Genomic DNA, 25,667 nt, shown 5'->3' on the forward strand with positions numbered 1-25,667 from the left:
CTTCTTATTGTGGACTGTAGTTGGCTTCCTTTGTGCAGCTCTTTACTTCAAGTCTTAAAGCAATTATTGAAAGCTGTAACTACATAAATATTAAAGGCCAGACCCTTGGCCTCAGTACAGCCACTTTGCACTGCTCCAGTGATGCAAAAGGCTCATAAAGCTGCCTTACCTAGATATTGGGCAATTTCACTTTGGTTATTAATATTATTCTAGTTAGCACTTCTTAGCTTCAAATATGTGCTTAGAGTCATAAAAGTTGCAAAATGCAGACAGACACTGCCCAAGAGAACTTACAGCCAAAAGACAGAAACAGAGGAGGGAATAACTAGGATATTGTTTAATGTATTCATTTATTTTATAAAGCTTGCATTATTACATTATTGTCTCAATTCCTGCAGACAACATGGAAGTGATTTACTATGCTTTTGCTTCTAACCAGATTCTCTTTTTTATTCTCATAAATTAGTACAATGTTGTTGTGTCTGAGTTCACAGTACTACGAGGAACTGTTTAATTTTTTTAAGACTGTTATTTGTTGTAAAGTTAAAGAATCTTGAAAACATTTCTATTCATATTAGATTCCGGGCCTAAACTAAACTGTCCCTTTAATTCTTTGTATCCTCTGTGGCTTCCAGCAGTTACTTTCATGTTGCTCAGGGAGGCTTTTTCACTTTGAAATGGGTGCTATGGAATTCTATGAGCTTTTCCTCTTCAGTTCGTTAATTAAATGCTCTGATCCTGCAAATTGTGCCACGTTGATAGACCCCTGGTGCGCTCTCTCTCTCTCTCTCTCCCTCTCCCTCTCTCTCGCTGGCCCATGGAGGAGAGCTGCTGTTCCATGTGGTGGCCCTGGAAAGGGGAATGGGCTGCTGGGGCCCTGTGCTGCGTCTGGGGAATCTAGCCCTTGTAGACCCCCATTGATGTCAATGGGGCTCTGTGTGGATGCAGTGATTCACCTGTGCGGCATGTTGCAGGATCAGGACCTTAGGCGCTGATCCTGGAAACAGCTGTGTATGTGCTTAGCTTTCCCCTTGTGGGTGGAAGTGAAGTCAAAGGGACTACTCACATGAATAAAAACTAAGCAGATGTATAATTAGTTTAATTCTCTAACACCATCTCTTTTCTATGCACCTTAGTTGCCTGTCTCCTTGGATATCATCACCTGTGATCAGTGGCTGTGGCAGAGGAGCCAGATGGGGGATTTCTTTTGAAGCCTCTGAAGTCACAGTAAGTCTGTCTCTTGGGAATAGCTTGAGTTGGCAGGTCTGTCCTCGTGTTAAAGATTTGGTAAAGATGAAAAGTCATCTTTTCACTTCGACCTGGTGGGGGTGGGGGTGGGGGTGGCGGGGGGGGGTGGAGTTAAAAATTTTTGAAGTAGTTCCAAGTACATTTTTTCTGTTCTTTTTCTGATTCTGTTTACTCATGACTCTCCCCCCCTTTACTATAGTTCTGTCTATTTAATGACAGCACAGCCACTGTTGTCCATGTGCTAGCTGCCCGTTTACATCTGTAAATGGGACAGAGCTGTGAAAAGAATACATTTTGCACATATTAAAACCAAAATGCAATGGAACCCTTGCCGACAAATACCTGATCAAGGAAGGACCCTGATAAGAGAAATGCAATAGAAATGGGGCATATGAAGAAATGCCCTTAGGACTTTATCCAAAAACCGTTGACATTCATGAGATTTTTTGATTGACTTCAGTGGTTTTTGGATTATGCTCTATCTCTGATTAATGAACTGATTTTCTAGAAATGGTGGTCTGATGGTGTAGTGATAGGAGTGGTGTAAGGAGATAGATTTTTAGACATATATATATAGATAGACATGGCATTTAAATATATACCAGAATGAAACTCCTTTAAATGAGTGTCCAAGGGAAGAAATACACCCATTATCGAAGTGCACCTTTTCTGGTAATACTCTTCTGCATTTAATAGATGTAGCTTTCAGCTGTTCATAATGAGCCTCAAGATTATCTCAGTGTGATAATGTGTCCAGAAGTATTAAGGAGCTAGGGGAAAATCCTCATTTTCTTTGCTATGAAATTTTCAAAACTGCATATTATCTTTTTAATTTTTTTGCTACTATCTGTAGTTTGTTAGAATGTGAAGCCTTTATTTAGGACCTTTTCATAATTCAGCAATCGTGTTTAATAACCGTTGTCATGCACCAGAACAATGCCAAACAACTATCTCTCAACACTGTGGTGAGTAACACAATTCTATCATTGTTTCCCCTGTCCAATACAATCAAAGATTTTGAACCATGATAATCAAAACTATGCTATGGAGTACAAATTGTGTTATAAATTACTAGTGATAAACCTATTTATCTTAACAAAGAGAAGGTTAATGGGTGACTTGATATCTGTAAGTACCTACATGGAGAACAAATATTTGACAATGAGCTCTTCAGTCTAGCAAGGAATGGTATAACATGATCCAATGGCTGGAAGTTGAAGCTAGACCAATTCAGACAATTTACCCAGGGTTGTGGTGGATTCTCCATTACTGCCAATTTTTAAATGAAGATTGGAAGCTTTTCTAAGAGATCTTCTATAGGAATTATTGTGGGGAAGTTCTGTGACCTGTGTTCTACAGAAAGTCAGACTAGATGATCACAATGCTCCTTTCTGGCCGCCTTGTAATCTATGAATCTCTGATTATAGTGAAGCCGGGCAAACTACAGGATTTAAATGTGGATTCTAAACACCCAAAAGTTCAGGAGTGTTTGAATCCAGGATTTTGTTTAGGAGCAATCATTAGTTTATAGCATGATTTCTTAGCATAATTTATAAGAAATGGTGCTGTCCATTCAAACCTGAACAACCCAAAAGCAGGTCTTACCTAAGGTCAGAGCAATCACACAAAAAATGAATAATTGAATGGTCGAGTACAAAGTTAAGGTTAGCTAGCAGCGTGCAAAGGATTGGTAAATCTGCCCCCCTCCTAAATATGTATTATTTTCATGACAATTGCGTCCTTCATTGTGCATATGGCACCTGATCTAGTCTCCACTGAAGTGAACAGGAGTCCAGCATTCCAAGGCCCATTGAGAGGGGAACAAGTGTTTAAGGACACAGGAATTTCCATACAAGGCAGACCAAAGATCCATCTAGTCCAGTATTGCGTCTCGGAGAGTGCCCAGTATCGTTGGTATCAATGGCAAACTGAAGCATTCTAAATGGTGTACTTAGTAAAGATTATGAAGGATTGTGAGTCACTGCTAGTACACTGGGATACCGGACAGCACAATGCAGATTACATTAAGTCTGGTTCTAACACACTGGAATGTAACACACACTGGAAAAGAAGAGTCTGAATTTCTCAGATACACTGATGGGCTCAGAACTTGCAGATTCCTCTGAGGATTTGTTGTGAATACAGCATGCCAGTAAAGGTAGCAGCCCAAGTTGTGGTAGAAGGTAAAACAAATAGAATTCTTGTGTGCATTAAAAAAAAGTGATAGAAAATAATACACAATACAGGGCCAGATTTTCAAAGTTACATGAAAGCAAATATTCCCTTTCTTTGTCAACATGACTCCTGAAAGAGTAGACATTGGAAAGTTTGGTGGCTCCAAGCAAAAGTCTCAAGTCCTCCTACCTCCTTAGAAGGACATACAAGTAGGAAAAGCTCGAGGTGTGCTGCAGAAAGAGGTATATAGATTATTTTATGTACTCCAAGCAAAAACTGTTCAGCTACCTCCTTCTCCTCTTGGAACCTGGGATAATGTCAATTTCCCCAGGAGTTCATTTGGTAGCTGTTGTGGCCTCTTATGAACATTTTGAGCATAGGATAATTTCTCTGCAATCCCTGAGCATCATTTTAAAAAGCTGGTATGTTATGGAATATTAATGTGGTCCTACTTAAACTTGAGCTCCTTTTGAACTATTCAGTACTGTGAGTGGAAGTGTCTTACATGGAATGTTCTTTTCTTGGTGGCAGTGACTTGAACTTACTGAGTGAGCGAGCTGAACGCTCTACTGCCTAATCTACCAAATGTTAAATTCTTCAAAGATATGGCTGTACCATGAATGCCTTCTGTATTCCTTCCTCAGGTAGTGATGGTTGCACCTGAATCAGTCAATTATTAGATCGTTAGCTTTTTGGGGCAAGGAGTTCTTTGTTCTGTTTGTACAGCACTTAGCACAATGGGATCCTGATATATGACTAGGACCCTTAGGCACTGTGGTAAAAATAAATAAATAAATAATAATTAATAAATAATGTGGCCAACATTTTTCTGCATATTCACATTGGTGAAATCCTTTTCCATAAACTCCTTTTCAAGAGGTCCCTCTGCTTAAATCTAGAACAGATTAGAGGCTTTATCCAAAGTCCAATTTTCTGAACTTGAAGGTCACATCTAGATCCATTCTGTGAAAGGTCAGTCTTTTACATCTGGTTCTATCCAAGAAATTTTTCAAAGCATCCAGATGATCTTTGCCGAATCCATTTACCAAAGAGGAGCAGAGATTTTGTCTGCTGTGGTTACAGTTCTTAAGAACACCAAATGTCTTCTACTCCTCTGGAGTTTTATTGATTTATAGATTTCCCTTTGATTCTGTTGCTCATCTTTTGTCTTTTTATTCTTATAAATACAATTTTTAAATGATGCCTTGTTCAGTTGTTTTCTTTGTGCTCTCAGATTGTTTCCCAACTCTCACTTCTCATTACTTCTAGAGACATCCCTGGAGCTTTCGGGTTTCCAAGAGTGGGAATGTGTCAAGATGGTGTGTCTTTGGCCAACGGAAAATTACTAAACTGGAACAGTTCTCTTAAGATAAGACTTTTGACAGATTGGCACTCGCCCACCCTTGTCCCAGAGTTTAAGTTCTGCAACTTTCTGTTTTTACCTTCATTTTTAATTAGAGTTCATTTTCAAAGTGCTCCCACTTTGTGCTTTGAAAGGAACTAACTGGCAACTGAGTAAAAAGATGTGCTGTGACCTATCTGTTTGCTGGTTCGAATAGCTCAGAAACCCCGACCAAAGAGTGCTAATCTCAAGAAACACATCTACAGGAAAGTAATTATCGCTTAGTCACTGCGATGACGTGCAGGTCACTCAGACACAACCCATTGTGGCCAAGTTTGGGGGCATGGGTGAGTCCTGCCTCGGTCTCCCTTCACACAGGTTACAGACAAGTCCAGACCGAACTTTTTAGTCAAAATGCGGGCCCTTCTGAGTGTCTCAGTTATTAACAGCCATCATAACCGTGATAGGGCATTTGTTGTCTCAGGCTCAGTCCAGCTAGCAGTCTCTAGCTCCTTCCTTCATGATACTCTTCTTTCACATATCGAGAAATGGTGTCTTTCCTAGAACCCTTTCTGGTCCCTTCTGTGGGTTACTCCTTTTTAGTCCTTCCTTAAGCAGGAGTCCCCAGTGCTCCATCTTAGAAGTGGTATGTGTTAATTAGTCCCTCACTCTCTCCTCAGACAGGAGTCTCCCCCAGCTCTTCTCTCTGGAACTGGGTTCTGTTAATAAGACCCTCTGGTCCTTCTGAAGCAGGTGCCTTTATCTCTCCTCTCTGGAGCTGAGTTGTGGGTTGGCCTTTGCCAGCTTCTCCCCTTTCCTTAAGTAGCCTTCAGGCTGCAGGGATTCAGTCCTGCTTATGTGTCCTGGTGTCTGCCCTGCTATGAGAAAGAAGGCAGCCTGTAGGCGGGCCCCCAGCTCATCCCCAATTGGTTGGGGGAGAGGAGAGCCTTGCCCCTCCCTCTCTGCAAGCTCCAGACCCTAGGCTCTTAAGGGTAAAATGATGGGATTTCCTTCCAAGCACCACTCATTCCTGAGACCACTTCCTCCCTATCCATATCCCTGTTAGGTCCTTTTATATATCTATATCTACTGGGCTTTCCAACCCCTTAAGGCCATGCCACGTGGTTGGAATGGGCTGACCACTAAGCATGACTACCCTTAAGGGACAGACTATTCTGTTACAGTCACCCTTCCCTTTTGTTTCAGAAAAGGACTTTCTCATGCCGCAAAATATTCTTCTGTAAGTGTCCGATAATTCATCCTGCTAAAGAAGCATTTTGCCAGGGGACGTTTGAGATACAGCCGACATATCCACACTTGCTTCATGCTTAGTGCCCAGCCTCTTTCTGGCAGATATTTTTTTCAGAATTTAATTTTACCAAATATATGTAATTAATCTCTCCGATTCACCAGCATCCAGCACTTCACAGATACTAGAATAGTAGAACATAGTGTGAGATGTTTCTCTTAATGCTGTATTTAATCCTTATGTCTTCGGTTTATAACATAGCTTTCCTATTATTGACCTTGTTATTCTCTCATTATCTCAACCAGAGCTTTTTCCCTAGAAAAACTGAACACTGATCATTTTTGACCAAAAACTGATGAAGCTAGGTTGGGCCAAGTACATTTCCATCCACTAGTACAGCATATCAGCTGGTCACACCCTTCAAATACCATTGCACTCAACCCCTCCTTCTCTCACATTGCCCTCAGCATAAGCTTCCTGGCCTCGCTCCACCTACCTGGCCACCCCAGACACCTCATATCATATCTTAAGAACAATCTCTTCTCCCTGGAAATGACTCCTAATTGTCTCTCTAATAAAACAATCAAAGTCTCTTCTCCAGACCTCCTAGTATCGCCACACTTAATCATTCCTCCTGAAACTAGGTCATTGTATTCCTCTTCAATGCCTGCCCTACCACTTGGACAGATTCTAAGTAGTGTGATGATGAATCACCATGTAAACACTCTAATCAGCTGTGAAGCACCATTGTACTTTAGTATCAATGACAGTTTCAAAGAACAAATTCTAGGATATTTAACTGTCAGTGAGTTAATATCAAACTTGGGACATTACACATGCTCAGTAACCTCCCTGTAGTTTATCTGATTTAGTTCTATTTTCATTTTAGTAGGCATTTGATCATTCTCATTTTTATCAGAGTCTTATGATCAGAAAATTAAAATTGCAATCAAAATCTTGCATTAATTCTAATTTGTCCTACTGCCTCATTCCTACCTATGTCTTGTTGCATCTTCAAAGATATTAGATCATTGGACCATCCATGAAATTATATCAGTTTAAGGCAGTTCTGTCCTATAGATCCAAGTTCAGATACCAAAGGTTGTAACAAATTCTCATTCTCCAATCAAACTTACACTAAATTTACACCTGCTGGCTCTTGGTATTAAATTTCCTGCACTGGCAGCTGATCATTTTTAGAGATTCTGAAGACATTATTACTTACAATTTTATTCTCTGCTGGAAGTCTGCACACTACCTGTTATCTCATCTAATACACATGACTCCTTTCTGCATTCATTTGTTACTTTATATGTTTATTCCCAGCCCTAAGAATGCCCTAAGTAGCATTGACCATTAGCTCTTTGCCCAGATTAATGATGAGGAGAAGCTTAAAAGACAGTGAAGAGAATATTAGAGCCTGAGAGTTTTGCCTGATTGAGAGCAGCCAGAACTGGAACTCTGTGTGTGAGCATGTGTGTAAGAAACTCTTAAGTATTAGCAGTGTACGGTTTCTTTGTGAAACATGCACAGTATAACGTGCAAAACCCCAATCTAGACAGTTGTTGGTAATGAACTTAAACATCATATAAATAAGTGTGTGCAGATCAGATTCATGGAGAGTGTATCCATTGAACATGCTGGCGTTAGTGTGCTTAAAAATATTTTGTATATCTCATTTATTGATCTAATGAATGCATGATGTCATGGGGACAGTGATTTAATCAAAGTGACTGCCAGCCTTAGTTTGATTTAATACATAACACTTCAAGAGAGTTTGGCTGGTCTGGGCAAGTCTATATGTGAGATTTCTCAGCACCACAGTAACAGCATCAGACTTAATTACAAATCCCCATGTGTGCGCAGGAGCTTTCAGGGAATGATGGAAAGTGAAGCATCGATCGGCACCTCCTATTTTTCCATACTCATGAGTGCGTTCTCTCTGTGTGGCTATATTTTTAATGTGTGCTCTCTCAGCAGAGTAATCAGGGACAGGACACATGATTGTACTCAAAGCTATGATTGTGTGCAAATACAAGCCACAATAAAGTCCCCAGAAATAAGCAAGGGCTGCTGGGAGTTACTATTAGCCTCCCCTCAGATAGTATCCAAGACTGAGATTTCAAGAATATTTGAATGCTAATCACACAGCTTGCGACCCTGCAGAATTTATTCACATGAGACAGTCATACTCAGCCGAGTAGTCCCGTGAGTGGGACTGTTCTCTGGAGTATGGCAGAGGAAAGGGAGGAAAGGTTTGCAGGATCAGCCCAGAACTTTTTATTTCATCAGGTGTGTTATTGCATGATTTTGCCCTTTGCGCTCCTGGCTTCTAACTGCCCAAAGGCAAAGTGTCTCAGCTGGGCTGGGCTTCTACGTTCTGGGTGGTGGTAAAGCTCTGTGCCAGCTCATGTAACTGGGTTTCACTGGAAAGATGGGAACTCATCCATGGGCATCTGAGCCAAGGGCTGAAAGGTGAACATCCCTCATCCTTTTTCTCCTGTTTCAAGAATTCAGGAATGTAAGTGAGGAGTTTTCTGCTAAATTCAAGTACTTTTTCCTCCCCTTAGAAACAACACATTGTATTTCCCTCTTTTGTGTCAGCCAGTGAATCAATTTTCAACAGTTCCTTCCTCTACCAGGCCAGCTGGGAAGCTTGCTGCATATGGAGGTGCCCCATTGAGCTGGTACAACACTTGTCATGCTGGGTCAGACCTCAGCTGCTCTAGGTCAGGGCAGCTCCATGGAAGTCAGTGGAGTTCTAGACCAGTCGAGGCCCTGGCCCTTTATGTTTAAGATATCACATTTCAATGACAGAGTTTAGGTATCTTTTCAGCCAAAGTGAAAAAAATAAAATACAGTAAAAAACTTGTGCCACTCCAAGGTAGAAAAAATAACCCCCCTATAGCTGGGGAAATTCCATAACGGGGTCATGCTATTGTAGAGTTAGCAACCCCTTCCATGAATTCTTTATCCAGGCCACTTCTTAAGTATTCTCAATGTGATGGTGCTAGGCAGCATTAGTTGTGTTTAGAAAGCCACAAGCCCTCCTATCTTCCCTCTGCCAACAAGGTGAGTTAGGACCACCACGAACACAGCTGTCTAAGTGCTGCAGTAGTGGCTTGTGGCACTACCTTGCAGCATAGGGAGAGGATTCCTTCCCCAACCCAGCCCCTTTCAGAGTCCCTGTGGAACTATACAACACAACCCACAGTGTAATATTCAGGATGTGCTCTTGAAGAAAAAGTTGAGGACCAAAGACTCTAAATTGCGCCCCTCCATTGACTTTAATGGACTTCCATCCATTTGTACCAGCAAATGACTATGGCTCTTAATGTTTGCAAATTACTTTGGGATATGTAGATGGCCTGCGCTCCAACAAACCGTTATTGTTATTATGCCCGTTCAGTAGATAGGTAAACTGTACTTTGGCACAAAGGGGGTTTCACTTGTCTAAAGCCACACATGCAAGTCAGTTGCAGAGTTATCAACAGAACCCAGCAGTTCTGATACCCAGTACTCTGTTCTAACCACTAGATCACCACCACCCTATCCCCACCCCGAACGTTTATATGGCTCAGGGTCTGGTCTTGGCAAGCAAAGAAAAACCCATAAAACAACAAAGCTTTCTACTTTGTATAAGTCTGGGGTGTGCCTTCTTTTCACATTTCTCTCTACTATCAAGCCTGACATATTGGAGGTGGATCAGGATTTGCAGTCGCTTTGAAGCATCCTCAGAATAAATGGTGAAAACTAAAGGATCCCTGGTGTGCAGATATTATTGATTTTATGACTATTTCAACAGCTCCATTAACAGTGGGGTGTAAGCGAACTCGCCATTTATAAATTGCGTCTTCCAAAGATCAAAGGCCTGTCACGGCAACAATTAGTTCTGGCAATTTATCAGATCTTTGTGCCTGTCAGGTGGGGAGAGTAGGGCAGTTCTGCATGAGCTCCCCTCCAAAGTTGTTACTGTAGCTAAAGCCAGGTAGGATGTATAGGGCAGTCATTTGCTGCATATTTCATTTCTTAAGCTGTTTTGTCAGGCTTTCTGATACCTGATCCCATTTGTTAGTCCATCAAGTGAAAAAGAGGCTTTTCTTAGCATTCTAATGTCACCCAAACCATAGGTTCTCTCTCTCTGTCTCTTCAACAATGCCCCTGTCAGATCCCCATAGAGTGGCTAAATAAACTGGAATGCAGTGAGGAGGCAAAAAAAAGGGCCTGTTTTGTCTTTTTAACAGATTAGTCTATAAAACACTCAGACTTTTGAGCTGTGCTGTTGAGAGAGTAAAAACTGAGTGCACAGACACTCTCTCACCCACATCCAGACCCACACATTAAGAAACCTGAAATTTCACTGTAAACACATGAACTCAGAGAAATCTTTCACCGGAACACTTTAGGCTCATGACGCATACGGAATGGAATGGATGTAAGTTCCGTGCTAACACAACAGTTCTGTATTGTTGCCTGTGGGATTGTGTAACTGGTGTGATGTTTTGGACAGACAGCGCAAGACATTCTTTTGGAAAAGTACTCACACGGTTTACTTATATTAAGCTAGCCACTGGCTTAAATGGGGTTTAAATAGGGTATAAATCGGGGACGAATACCCTTTGAGTTTGGACTTTTCTGGTAACGGAAAGGAAACAAGATTCCACATACATTTCCTAGTCAATGGAGTCACTCAAGATCAGAAACACTTTCATCACATTTTATACATACACACTCAACAGTCGGGAAATATCACAATTAAGATCGCATGTGCATTCTGGTACAGTCTTTCATCAGATGATCACATTATATTTTATTCACAGGACCCCCCTGCCTCTTACAGTACATAGAAATGCCAGAATTAAAGTTGCCCAACTTCTGAGTGCTTGACTTTACAGCCTTAACACACAATAACCACTGTTCAAAAAAGTTATCGATGGCTCCATACAGGTGCAGGAGTGTGCGTAAGCTATATTTGACTGGCAGGATCTGGGCCTAAATGCCTAAGAAAAAATAAGGGGTTTTGTTGCTTGCCTGGAAGTTTAACACACTATCAGAGGCTCGTTCACCTGCACATCTACCAATATGATATATGCCATCATGTGCCAGCAATACCCCTCTGCCATGTATATTGGCCAAACTGGACAGTCTCTATGTAAAAGAATAAATGGACACAAATCAGACGTCAAGAATTATAACATTCAAAAACCAGTCTGAGAACACTTCAATCTCTTTGGTTACTCAATTACAGACCTGAAAGTGACAATTCTTCAACAAAAAAACTTCAAAAACAGACTCCAGTGAGAGACTGCTGAATTGGAATTAATTTGCAAACTGGATACAATTAACTTAGGCTTGAATAAAGACTGGGAGTGGATGGGTCATTACACAAAGTAAAACTATTTCCCCATGTTTATTCCCCCCCCCCCGCCCCCCCCACTGTTCCTCAGACATTCTTGTCAACTGCTGGAAATGGCCCACCTTGATTATCACTACAAAAGGTTCCCCCCCCCCCCACTCTCCTGCTGATAATAGCTCCACCTTAAGTAATCACTCTCCTTACAGAGTGTATGGTAACACCCATTGTTTCATGTTCTTCCTGTATATAAAATCTCCCCAGTGTATTTTCCACTGCATGCATCCGATGAAATGAGCTGTAGCTCACGAAAGCTTATGCTCAAATAAATTTGTTAGTCTCTAAGGTGCCACAAGTCCTCCTTTTCTTTTTACATCCATCTATAGCTGCTTCAAGAAATCCACATAATGAGAAATTATTACTTAACAGAATAGTTTATTTATGTATTTATTTTTAAAGAGTAAACTATGGCAATATACCACTGAATCACTGAATTGGTCTTAAAGGGCCAGATCCAGAGCCCATTCAGTTCAATGACAGTCTTTTCAGTAACGTTCGTGAGCTATGGATCAGGGCAAAGAGCTCAAGTATTCAGGTGGGAAGCAGCCTAATGGGTGAGGTAACTTTAAATGAATCACTTAAAAATCATATTGCGTGGAACCTGCTGAGCTGCACATAGCAGGAATATGTCCCAATAGCCAAAGGAATAAAGAGATCTGAATGTACTATATACCAGGCCTCAGTGGGGAAAATCAACCGTCAGATCCTTATGTGGTGTACAGCCAAATCCAAAAGATATTTAAAAGAACCTAGACGAGCATTTTTGAAACTTAGAAAATGGCTAGAAGCACCTTCTACTGCACGTTAAAGAGTTGTGCATGATTTCGTTTTATGAGGCTATTTGTATGTGGTTTCGCCAACCACGTACAAGTGCTCACTGTAATGCATGCAAAACTCTGAACCTGCTCTTCAGCTGGTGCAAATCAGTGTAACTCCACTGAAATCAAGTGAGTTTCATCAATTTACACTACCTGAGGCTCTGAGCTGGGAAACACTGATAGTACAAGGACACTATAGCTGGAGAAACGGATTCAGAAAAACGGGCTGTGCACACTGATAAAACCGTTAAGGGGCATTTTAAGAATTGCTTTGCAATCAGAATTTCAAAATCTGACTCAGGCTCCCAGTTACATCTGGCTGAACTTTGCATTTGTTTATTGTTTCAATGCATTAAAAAGTACCAAGCCAGGACTGAGGGTGATGGACAGAAATAACAGAATAAAGAAATAGCATCATAAATAGTGAGCCTTCTAATACTCTCACATTAGAAAAAAGGTTTACTTCCAGAGGAAGTTGAATGGACCTACCTGCTAATTCAGGCTGCACATTAGTAGAGGATGACACCCTATACAGAGTACAGAATAAAACACATATCTTCAATGCAATCATTTGTAAGCAGTGTTATTGATCAGATGGACAAAATGTGAAGCTTTATAAACAGTTTTTGTCTAACCAGGAACTAATTCTGTCACAGGGTGTCAGGTTCTGTGACATTGTACAGCGATGCAGGGCTATACTGCTGACTCACTCAGGCAACCACGCTGGTTAGGTCCAGAAGTCCATAAATGGACTGAGGGTCTCTTCTCTGAGGTAAAAAGAACTAGGAGCAGTGACAGAGGCATCTTATAAGAAGCAACCTTAGAAACAGGGCAGCCCCAGGGTAAGCTCCAGCAGCTCATCTGTTTGTTAAGTTGACAATAAAGGAAACGAGAGGGAAGGGATAAGTTGGGCCCCTATCGGGGACATGTGTGCGTGCAATGTTAGAAGCCGTGTGAGACTACCACAGAAGCAAAGCAAACTATACAATTATGTAAGGGGTTAAAATGGATTAAAGTGAGACCTATCGCCTATTATGGATATTTAAATGATAAATTCTTTTTAAAAATCTCCTTTCTTTCTTATATTAGGGGTTGCTTGTCATGGATGTATGTTATATTATACTATTAAATACAATATATACATGCAAGGCATTCACACTATTATTTAGAGCAATGGTTCTCAAACTATGGGGTGGGTCTCCCAAGAGACAGGGAAACGTGTCAAGGGAGATGTGAGCTGTGTGCTCTTTTTTTGTTTTTGTTTTTTAAGAGCTCTGGCTGTCAGCCCCGGTGGCTGGGGCTCATTCAGAAGGACTGTGCACACCCGGAGGTGGGGATAAAGTGGATAGCTGGGGCTCTGCCACCCGGGCTCTGGTTCTCCTTCCCCTCCCTCAGTCACTCACCAGGGGCATGGATCGTTGTTCATGTTGCGCTTCCCATCAGTACCCAGCCTGGGTTGGGGAAGCTAATGATCCAGCCAGCAGACCAAATTCTGTGATGAATCCTGGTCACATGCTACCTGAGGCACATATGCTAAGAAGAGGAAGTCTGGGCTCAGGTGCTCCCTCCACAATTCCTTACCTGAAGGCGGTGGGGCTCTGGCTAGCAGCCCTGGGTTGGCAGCAGCACCGCAGAAGGGTGGCTCTGGATCACTAAGTCTGCTGTGAAAAATGATATTGACGAATATCACTTTTCACATTGCCACCCTTACTTCTGTGTTGCTGCTAGCGTGGCGCTGCCTTCAGAGCCGGGTACCCGACCAGGACCTGCTGCTCTCCGCTCTGCCTTCAGAGCCGGGTACCCGACCAGGACCTGCTGCTCTCCGCTCTGCCTTCAGAGCCGGGTACCCGACCAGGACCTGCTGCTCTCCGCTCTGCCTTCAGAGCCGGGTACCCGACCAGGACCTGCTGCTCTCCGCTCTGCCTTCAGAGCCGGGTACCTGACCAGGACCTGCTGCTCTCCGCTCTGCCTTCAGAGCCGGGTACCCAGCCAGGACCTGCTGCTCTCCGCTCTGCCTTCAGAGCCGGGTACCCAGCCAGGACCTGCTGCTCTCCGCTCTGCCTTCAGAGCCGGGTACCCGACTAGGACCTGCTGCTCTCCGCTCTGCCTTCAGAGCCGAGTACCCAGCCAGGACCTGCTGCTCTCCGCTCTGCCTTCAGAGCCGGGTACCCAGCCAGGACCTGCTGCTCTCCGCTCTGCCTTCAGAGCCGGGTACCCAGCCAGGACCTGCTGCTCTCCGCTCTGCCTTCAGAGCCGGGTACCCAGCCAGGACCTGCTGCTCTCTGCTCTGCCTTCAGAGCTGGGTGGTGGTATATGTACTTGAGGGGGACGGGGATGTAAATGACTACAGGCACAAAGAAGGGGGCCCCCCAGATCAAATAAGTTTGAGAACCACTGATTTAAACTATTTGTATTTGACTTAAAATGTTCTCAAAATTAATTTTAAAAACAGCTTCAGGCAATTTAAGGGATATGTTTGCACAGGCCTCCTGCTTCTATTCTTCTTCACGTACTTGCACACCACGATGAGTGCATGGAAAGCAGAAAGTAAAACGCAGCAGACCCTACGTAGCAAGTCAGGTTGATTTTCTTCCCAGTGTCAATTATTCATCCTGCAGTACAAGACTCTGATCCCAATGTGCCTGCTCACATCATAAAGTCAGGTTTCTGATGGATGGGTGAGGTAGTTTGCTTATGAGAAAAAATGCCTGGTTTTAGAATCATAGACTATCAGGATTGGAAGGGACCTCAGGAGGTCATCTAGTCCAACCTCCTGCTCAAAGCAGGACCAATCCCCAATTTTTGCCCCAAATCCCTAAATGGCCCCCTCACAACCCTGGGTTTAGCAGGCTAATGCTCAAACCCTTTATGTCGGTTGAGATGGACAGCCATTAGGAGAGATCCCAGAGGCCATCCTCGAGGTGTCTGTGGATAATGTCACTGTTCTTGTTTTACACTCTGTACCATAGTACTCCAACCACGCCCGCAGAAGTAGATAAACAAGTTCAGGGCAGACTGAAGTAATAAGAAATCCTTTCATCCTCAATGAGGGGCTTAGTCCGCCAAGGTGTTGGGTGTTCCGACACGGATTCAGCATAACGGTTAAGCATGTGCTTATCTTTAAACATGCGTGCAGTCTTATTGAAGTCAATGGCCAGAGAGATTGGTGTGTTGCAGGATCAAGCCCTAAGGTTGTTTGCATTATTGGTACCAGACCTTAACAGCCTGAAATGAAACACAGAGTCAGCTGCAATGACTGTAAATTTCAGTTAGCAATGAGGCAACATATTTTGCCCAATTTTTTAATGCACTAGAGTACTGTGGATTTGAACTTTTTTCTTTAATTTGAATGTTACTGGGGTCAAGATCTAGTTAGGAGTGAGAGAAAGTGAAAAATAGGAGGGTGGAGAAAAAAATAGAAATCCCATGAAAAAATAGAAATAAAAAAAAAGGACAGAATGGAAGACGAATACAGAGGGCCTGATTCAGCAATGTACTTACACACATGCCTAATTTTAAGCAGATGAGTAGTCCTGTGGACTTCATTAGACTATTCTTAATCTCAGTGGCTCCAATTCAATGAGGTACTTAGACATGTGCGTAACTTTAAACTCATGAAAAGAGGTGAAGGAGGCAAGGGAAAATGTAAATACAATGTAGCATAAATAAGGCACCTTTGATGTCAGCATAGGTATTTTGGAGGCTGTTTTTTAATCCCTTGTACATAACATAGACTTTCCCTTCGCTAGAAAAACATGTTTGTTTTTTAAACTGAATCTCCCTTGGGGATGGGGGTGGGGTGGGGAGGGAGGTCTTAAATTACAGGAGAAATAGCTGGTTAACTCAAACCAGTTTTGCAGATCCAAAAGACTACTTGGACAGGTTCATAAAATGTCAAATTCCGTGGGGTTTGTCCGTCTCTGATTTAAATTTTCAATGAATTAAGTCCTGGTCAGGAAAGTTGTTCCATTGCTTTCAAAAGTGGCTTTTATTAAATTTGTTTTTAACAACTACATTCTGGTAAAAAAAAAAAAAAGACTTTAGATCTTCTACCAGGACACAGCCAAAACTTTGATTTGCTACATCAAAGTCTTACAAGGAAGGCCAGAGACTTTCTGGCCCCAATTCTGCTCTCATTTGCACTGGTGTAAACCTGTAATGATTCTGCTGAAGTCAAAGAATTACTTTGAACCAGGCTAATTTAGGACAGAGTTCAGTTCTCATTGCAGTAATCCAACTACACGAACTTGTCCTATGCATGTAACTATTATAAGACTGATTATTCAGTGGCATTGAAAAATCGAAAAGTTGGCTTCACTATCATTTTTCACCTAACATTGTTTTATATCTCATTTCAATCAAATCAAAGAGAAAATTCAGACTCAATCTGGCTGAGTTTTTGAATTGTCACTGCTACTCTGAAACCACTCATACAATGTTTATCTCAGGAAAAATGTTACCATCTTTGTATTTTACCCGCAGCATTCTATCCATCCTGTGGCTATCACCATAGTTTATGAGCATACGAACCTAATTGCTCATAGGTCCTAATTTCTACCTGGTTCCTAAAATATGAAGTGAGGATTCTAAATGAAATAAAGACATCAGCTGAGACAGGAAACTGGATTTGATACCAGGAGAAACCTATTAATAGTGCCATGATGCTGATGAAGTCAGACTGGGAATTGATACAGGTTTATATACACAATGGAAAATAATCTGCCATCGAGAAAGAAAACAGCCAGCTATCGTTCAAACCCTGGTTATCCAGCTCACTGTGTTTGTAAATACAGCAATGTATTGCGAAGACTATATTTATCCTAGCACAAGGAAACATGAACAAAGAGGCTGATGTCTGGCTGAGTAAACGCTAAACATATGTAACATTAGGACATTATGGATGTTTTAATGTGGGACTGCTTGTGATAACGTGGCACAGATTAGAGTAGCCATTAGTGGAAAAATTAGGTCAGAATCGTGTAGATAAGGTACAAAGAATTCCAGTATCATCATATTATTTTCCTGAAATAAATACAGTTTGAGTCATGTTTTAAATCCTTGTTTCTTTTATATGCCTCATTTTGCCATTTCAATCAAATCAATCTTTGCCCAGAAAAAAGAAACAAAATTGGCTGATCAAGAACAGATTGCAAATTATATTTAATTAAATAATTGCTGTAGGTTTAGTTTGATTAAAATAGTGCCTGGAATCTGGGCAAATGTCCATTGGTTTCAATAGGAATTTTGCCTGAGTGGGTTTATGGCAAGTAACATATATTTCATAAAGGGCTGGGTCCTATTCCAGCAATCCCAGCAAAGAATATCTCAACATACTAAGGGCTTCTTTTGCGCAGAAGCGATATTGACATATGTTGGCTATTTAATTTGAGAAAGAAAAGAACTTGGGGACACCTCAATACATTTGTATTTGAGGGAACCTGGACTTAAAAATAGCTTGTGTTCCCTTTTTCATGACTACATCAATAAACTGACTTTTAAATTCCACCTATGCCTGTGTTTCAGTCTTCTGTCACCTATCTATTCTAGCCACTGATGTATGCTCATCACCAGAAAAGTGACTCTTTCTGTTTCTCACGGTTTTCGAGTGTGTTTTGCCCTTCGTAGGCCTTTAAGATAATGAAGATAGTCTCACGGGTTGTTGTATGGGGGCCTTGTTTGGGCAATTCAAAGAGATACTCTCTGCCATATACAGCGTGGTAGCACCCTACCAGCACATGAGTGCAGTTTATAGCACCAAGGTGGGCATAGTCATGAAAAGCCCTAACAGGACTTTTTCTGCCTTATTTGATTTTAAATCCATTTTCAGCACATCTTTTCAGGTGCCAGTTAAAACAGAGTCATGTCCAGAGCCATTAGTAACTGCCCCAAAACTTTGTTAATGCACAATTAAGGTTGCTTAGTCGTGCCTCCTGCCCTTCTGAAAACTTGGAAAGAGAATCTTTCTGCATATATGTATTTTACTCTCTAGTGCATGTCAATTAAGCTTTGACCCAATGTGGAATTCTAAACTTAAGCCTAAATAGCTTTGGAGATATTTCTTCCCCACAGGGGCAATGGGTGCTATGCATTAGCTGAATTAAATCCTGAGGGGGCTGAGATCAGTTTGGGAAGGATTAGAGCCGTTTGAGCTCTGGACAGGTACAAAAACTATTAGAAGAACCAAGTGATTTTGTAACCAGGATTTTTAGGGAGAAGGTGCGATATCTCAGGATCTCCTTGCTCAAATAACCCCACATTTGGACCACTAACCCTACACTACACCTTCATGAGGCACAGCAAATGTTGAGACAATCTGAGTCAACAAGTGGATTTAAGAGCATTAGAAACAGTTGTGTTTTAAATAATTAGCCACTCTGAACCATAGCTAAGGTGGAACCACCATTCTGCTATCCACCAAAATAGGTGGTGATATAAGAAAAATGTCAAAAAAACAAACCAAACTAAACCACAGCCCAGGCCATCTGACTCTCAAACTGTATTTTTCCTTCCTTCCCTGACAGTGACCATGGCTGCAGGCTGGAGTGAGGGGGCTGCTTTTCTCTGATCCTAGTCTGCTTACATGCCCCAGTTCACACCTTTGCCTTGCTGATTCCTGCGGTGTCACCCGGCATGATGCTAGTCTTGTGGAAGACCATGTTGAACATGCTGTATGTTTGTATTTCACTTAAGCCAGAAAGCAGGGGAAGAAGCATAGCCTGGAGTATTTATTTATTTATTTAACAACGGAGGTCAATCAGTGGAAAAGGAATGAACTTTAATGAGGTCTTTTCACACCTGACAAGGGTCACCAAATCCTATCTGCTAAAGCAGTCAAAGGGCCTATTCCCTTTAAAACACAAGAGATCAAGGGTGCGACCCCCACTGGAGTCTTGTTCTCCCTGAAAAGTCTGGTTTGTAATTAGTTTACACTTCCCCTTTCACACAAGGGCAGCCCATCTTGGTCTCAGTGGAATTTCCCCAGAGCACCTAAGAGGAGAAATTGGCCTTGTGTCTAATTCCAGAGCATCTAAGAGGAGAAATTGGCCCTGTGTCTAACTGAAATATCACAAAAAATGTATGGGTCTATTATAGGAGTGGGTGGGTGAGGTTCTGTGGCCTGCAGGAGGTCAGACTAGAATGATCACGACGGTCCCTTCTGCCCTTAAAGTCTATGAGTAACAAAGTGAAGTCTACAGCACCTAGTACATAAGTGTTCTTTGGATGCCAGCAAACAAACCGGTCACCAATATATGGAAGGGTTGCAGGATGTTTCAACATTTCAAATGCATTTTCATTCCATTTGTGTTCTTAATAAAACAAATTTTCAAAATGTTGGCCGAATGTAATGATTTATTTTAAAAAGCCTGGTTTTTCAAGCAAAACAAAGAATGTTCTGTTTGACAAGTTTTTACCAGCTCTATTTCCTTTGGCTGTGGGATTTGATAACAAATTTCATCGCATGGTCAGTTACTTTTTGAGCCTCCTGTTCTCGTTTGATTTACCTGGCATATAGTCCCTTCAAGCAGCATCCATCCAGGTGCAGCTGCCTTAAGCCAAAGGATTTGGAGCAATGCAAATGTTAACTATGGATCCATCTTTCCTATGAATACCTCAGGGTCTGGTCTAGGTCCTATTGAAGTTAAAGGGAGTTTTGTCATTAACTTTGCTGGGAGGAGGCTCGGTTCCTCTGGATATAATATTTCTTCACATGTATCCAACCCCAGCAAGGTTACTGAATTTTTGAATGTGAATCCTTGTATACCCTGTTAGACATCTCTTAGGGCACAAGCAAGGCTCCACTGCCCCAGGTATCATACCGTTTGCCAGAATGGCTACTTTATGAGTTAACTTTTTCAGGAGGATAGATTGCTGGCCTCTCACTCAGCCTCCTGCCCCACCTGGAGGACCAGTGGGCTGCTTTTCATCTGGTCCTTTTTCACCCGTCTGGCTTGGGTGCACCCACCAGGAGTTAAAACTTCCATTGGCATAACTCTCAGGACCATTGGAACACATAAGCCTTCCCACTGCGTCCAAGGGCAGTCCCAGGGAAGGCCCGGCCTTACTCCAGCCATCTTTTTGACATCTGGGAATATTAACCATCAGACCAATACAGTAGTTAAAAATATTTATTTCTAAAGATATTTACCTTGACAGGCACAAAGCATTTCCCGATTTCACACAGAAATACATAAAACATGCATAGACCAATATGGCCCATTCCAATGTATATTCAACATGGTAAATATAAATGAATAATTTGTAGAGACATAAATATTTGTTAAAAAAATAAGCACATCATAAAATTCCATCAGATCTCAGTCAGCAAATTCAATAATGTGAGTAAATTCACTGCTATAAACAGTCACCCAATATTAGCCTTTTGGTTTCATTTTAAACAACCCTCTGTCTCCACACATTTACATCAGACAGACGCTGAAGAAATCCTTGATCTAGCAACACTTTCTGTTACACATCAGGGTCAGTGGATTATTGGCAACCTGCAATACAGTACAACCCCTATTATTAGGCCTTCAGTTGTCCAAATCTCCCTATTACGTTAAACAAGATCATGTCCCCTGTTGTCTATTATTTATGTTGAAAATTCCTTTCATTATCCAAAACCTTGGTTAGCCAAACAAACACGTCTGCCCCACCGTTCAGATAACTGTGATTGTACTAGTAAACTAGACTGCTGAAAAAGGCAAAGGGTTGTGGCTGATAAGTAAAGGCAATACTTTGTAAAAATACTTTGGCAGGAGTGCAACATACAGTATGTGAGGTAGACTTGTATCTATGCAATGAGTGCTGATTAAAGTAGCACAGTGTCATTCACTTTCTGTTTTAATTAATAAGTAAAAAAAAAAATAGTCTCTCCTTTCAAATCTTGATTTCTCTTCTTTTTAGGAGTTTCTGTATCAGGTATTCCTTGCAACATCTTTTGGCATTAGTCTTTTATTTTTCTCCCTGAAATCTGCCAAACTGATCAACACCACTCCATTTTACACCTTCTTTTCAGAAGCAACATTCCAATGTTCACTTTCTCCTCCTGACAGACGGCTGTCAATCAATGTTTGTTAATGTAACACATCCAATTGGATTCCAGAAGGATCACCTGCTAGGTCTTTATTGCTTTTACCTTGTCCAAATACAAGATTTCCTTAGGCTCTCTTCTACCTATCTTTTTTTGTGGGTGCGTGGCTTAATATTTAGGATAACATGCCTTTGCCACGTGGAATGTGAAAATCAAAACAGCTCCGGCAATGCTCTATCCATTCCTGTTGATGGAGGAGGGTTAGGGTTGGTGATCTCCTCACTAAGAAGTTGTTTTCAGACTTTCCCAGGTGCTTTGCCTTTTATGTGTTCTGTTATGCTTCAGCCTCTTCACTTCATGGAGTGCAGCCTTTAACTTTGCGATACTGAAGGAAGCTTTGATACTGTTACCAATGGCTTCTAGTCTGTAAAAACAAGAAAAACACCAAATACTATTATAAAAATTGAGATCAATCTTGTGTGAATATATAGTGTGTGTGTGTATATATAATCAGCACTTTGATTAAATAAATCTAAATCTAGACTTATGGGGTCAGATCCTCCTGTGGAGTAAATTACCGTAGATCCATTGGAGCTGTACTGATTTAAACCAACTGAAGATCCAGCCAATTATATATTGTGGCAAGTCTGAAAACCCCAATCCCAGAAATTGTGTGTATTCAAATTAAATGATATTCTGTAGTTGTTGGCTACTTTTTACTATTATTGGTTTTTTTTAGATTAAGTGGAACCCAGTTTTAGTGAACTCAGCTAAAGGGTAAAATTTTCAAAAGCAGCTAGATGACTTGGGCCCAGATCCACAACTTCCTAATTTCCATTGATTTAAATGGAAGTTAGGAGCCTAAATACCTTTGATGATCTGGGCCTTAGAAACCTAAATCTCATTTTCAAAAATAACTTAGTCCCTTAGGAGCTTAAAACTCAGTTAAAGCCAATAGAACTCCTGTTCCTGTATGCCTATGCCACTTTTGAAAATGGGACTTTGGCGCTTTTGAAAATTTTACCCATAGTCAAATTCTATTTAGAGAGAAATGGAATAAGTCATAAATTGCTTCAAAAATGGCAAGGTGCAAATTGCCTCACAGAAGGTACTACTGCAAAGTTGTTCTTTGAAAAAGTGGGTTCACTCCTATAGGGCTTCATCACATTGCAACACTTATGTCATTCAACTGGAATTACACTGCATTGCAATATTGCCAGCTAATGACACTCAACTTATTACATGAGGATCTCCAAGTGCCCTCTCAACATTAATTTAATTTAGTCTCACAACACTCCGAGGAGATAGGTCAGTATTATCCCCTTTTTTACAGATGAGTAAAGTGAGAAACAGAGAAGCTAAGTGAATTTCCTGTAGGCACATAGGGTCTGATAGTGCAACCTTTACACACTTATATTTCTTCTCTTGAGTCCCATGGAAGTAAGTGTCAAAGTGGAGAATAGAACCCAGAAGTCCTAATTCCGAGGTCCTGTCTCTTCCCAGCCTTACCCCTTTGTGCGGTAGTTTACACCGGCAGCATTTTGCACTCACCCCCACCTCCCTTCTCCACCTACCAGATTTTTTGTGGGGAAGCCCTCTACCTTTTAGCAGAGTGGTGGTGGAGGGGCTTATGCCCAGTGGGGAGGGAGGTCTCAGAGCTTCAGCTCTGCAGGGTGCGTTTACTGGGGTCGGAGGTTCAACAGGAGTGGGGCTAATGCTCCAAGCCCCAGCAAGTGCCTCCCATGGGGCAGAAGCCCGGGTAGGTGCGTCCCTGCTCTTGAACTTCCGAAGACTGTCTTATTGGCTTGGAGGGTCAGTAAGTTTGGCCACCCCTGATTTATAGGATGAGCAACAATCATAAGAAAGCGTCAATGTTTTAGGGCTCCATTCTGCTCCCTGTTGAAGTCAGAGGCTAAACTCACACTGATTCAACTGGGAATAGGATCAGTTGCTTTGTGGATACTTTATTGAAACTTCATATCATCAGCCTGTTCAGGAGCGGGTACGGTAGCTCACCTTCTCATTTTCCTGCTGTTAAGTAGTTGCCTGTGCACACACTTCAGTCCGAGTCCCATGCAATCTTCACCTTTGTTAAGATGATCCCAGCCCTTCTCCATTGTGGACTGAGCCCTGTTTAAATAAAAGAAAACAATATTGCTATTAAAAAACAAGACTTCAATCTACCTGGTTACACTTTTACATGATCCATCTTCTTAAGCTAAGAAATGTAACAGAGGCTTCTGGGCCAGATGCTGGTGAGTTGTCAGGCAAGTAGTGCCCCTGACTTCCCTGGGACTATTCACCTGAGTAAATACCAACATGAGCAAATGTACCATAACCTGGCCCTTTACAATGAGTGCAGTTCAAAACTGATTACAACAATAATAATAGTAACCCACCAGAGTTCTTTTCCTGTCTGGCAGAAGTTCAGACACCTCTTGTCTTTTTGGTGGGCACATCGGCATCTCTTGCTAGATTCTGGTTGCTTCCAAGGGGCTCTATCTTCCAGAGACCGCCTCGATCGAGAAGGGCCACCAAGCCCATATGGCACAGTCCGCCTATGATCAGAAAATCAACATGAAAGATATTAATTGAATTCATTGCCTTAGAACTGCGGTGTGTGTTCGGTGTCATCTTATCAATGGGACTGTTTTTGTGAGTAAAGGTTGTGGGACTGGGAAGGCTCTTTTGGTCATAACTTTGGGATTATCAGAAAAATTTGCACTGCAGCACTGTGATTACGGTGCCTGCTTCCATGACTAAGGCATTTTTAACCATGAGTTAAGAAATATGAATCAATATGCAATAGAATGCAACAGAACCTGACCTGTCTGAACTTTGGTAAATTGCAAGCACAGAAAGAATCAATTTTAAAAAATGAGAGAGATCCTCAGCTGGTGTAAATTGGCATAGCTCCATTGAAGTCAATATTCACTACACTAACTGAGGATCTGCTTCACCCTTGATGAGGAAAGTGTAAAACTGTAATGTATTCTGCATTATACATAAGCCCACTAGTCTATAAAACGTAGTAACTCACAGTGGGGTCTCCCAGCCATTCTTAAGAACCAGTGCGGTTTCACCGAATATATTTACAGTTATTTAGGGCTGGATTTTGCTCTGAAGAGACTCCCAAAGAAAATTACCACTCTGGGGGAATAAGGCTGGCAGAAACAAGACACCAGCATTTCACCCTTCTGTGTTTCTCAGTGAAAAGTATTTTATAGCATCACCCATACAGTCCTAACTACGAACTAGTCTTGGTTGTATCTTAACACTTTAAGAATTCTGGAAAGGTTAGAATTGCTGTGCCTAGTGTTAAAAGTTATTTGCTTCATCTATAAGGCCAAATGCTACTTGCTTTCCTCATGTGAGTGGTCTCTCCATTAAAGTCAATGGGTGTGAGTACAACAAGCAGGAGATGTGGCTCTATATTAGTAGAGAGAAATCTGTGCTAATAAATACTGTTCCCATCCTCAACCACTCCTTCCTCTCTAGCCATCTTAAAAATATTCCTCTAGAGCAGTGCATGGCCTTTTTAAACCTATTTTTCAACCAAAGTAAAATGCCTGCTAAAAATGCACAGGATTCATTGCAGGGTTTCACTTGGGCTGGGTACTGAAGAGCAGTCTAATGGCATAAACTCTTCAGATGCAGTCTATGAGCCCAGGCGCTCTCACTGATCCTGCCGGTGCATTAGCTGCACAGAGGAGGTTACATTTGCTGGTGTCCCAGGGAGCCATTGTCAGTGGTGCCCCTTCCAAGCACACTGGGGCCCTAATGAAAGGGAACCATAGCAACCGGTTTACAACGATCGCCCCTAATGCCCGGGTGAACGGGAGGTTAGAGCGTTCCAAGGGCCCGCCACTTACTCCGGGGTGTTGACCCAGATGATGTCGAGGTGGCAGAAGTAGACACACTCCTTATCCATCAAGGTGGAGCAGGAGCAGCGCTTGGCCCTGCGCAGCGGCCAGGTGGCGCTAGAAGGACGAACCTCGGCGACAGAAGCGGTCGCAGGAGCGCTCAGCTCAGCACCTAGCGCGGCAGAGGAGAAAGGGAGAGCAAAGGGGTTAGCAGGCGAGTGACCCCGGGAGCTGCTGCATGTAACAATTGGACCCAGGCTGCTCGGACCCAGGCACGCGCGCCGACAGGAAAGCGGTGGTAGGAAGGGAGATTGATTGGTCCCATTGCCATCTATCTAGTCACCCCCCGCCCTTGTCCTGATCTTTGGCTCCAGGGTCTTGCAAAGCGGAATATCTCATTTGCATGGCTGAGATTAAATTAATGTGTGAAACACAGTCACACTCAGCAGCTGTACCAGGGCGCTGGATTACAGTTCTCATGCTCTCTCCCTGCAGGACTCTGCCCAGTTCTTCTGGGGACATTTAACT

General features: G+C 42.1%; 1 protein-coding gene across 1 annotated transcript in view; it reads right to left on the reverse strand.

The window, feature by feature from the left end:
- Nucleotides 1-20,355: 20,355 nt before the first annotated feature.
- EDN1 (endothelin 1) overlaps nucleotides 20,356-25,667 on the reverse strand; it is a 6,909-nt gene continuing 1,597 nt past the window's right edge. Inside the window, exons 2-5 of the mRNA XM_048839867.2 lie at nucleotides 25,149-25,311; nucleotides 23,676-23,834; nucleotides 23,293-23,406; nucleotides 20,356-21,700 (exon numbers count right to left, since the gene is read on the reverse strand). Coding sequence (XP_048695824.1) covers nucleotides 21,559-21,700; nucleotides 23,293-23,406; nucleotides 23,676-23,834; nucleotides 25,149-25,311 — 578 coding nt within the window. The 3' untranslated portion in view covers nucleotides 20,356-21,558. The remainder of the gene's footprint in view (nucleotides 21,701-23,292; nucleotides 23,407-23,675; nucleotides 23,835-25,148; nucleotides 25,312-25,667) is intronic.

This window comes from Caretta caretta, chromosome 2 (genome assembly GCF_965140235.1).
Source record: "Caretta caretta isolate rCarCar2 chromosome 2, rCarCar1.hap1, whole genome shotgun sequence".
In the NCBI taxonomy this organism is placed as follows: Eukaryota; Metazoa; Chordata; order Testudines; family Cheloniidae; genus Caretta; species Caretta caretta.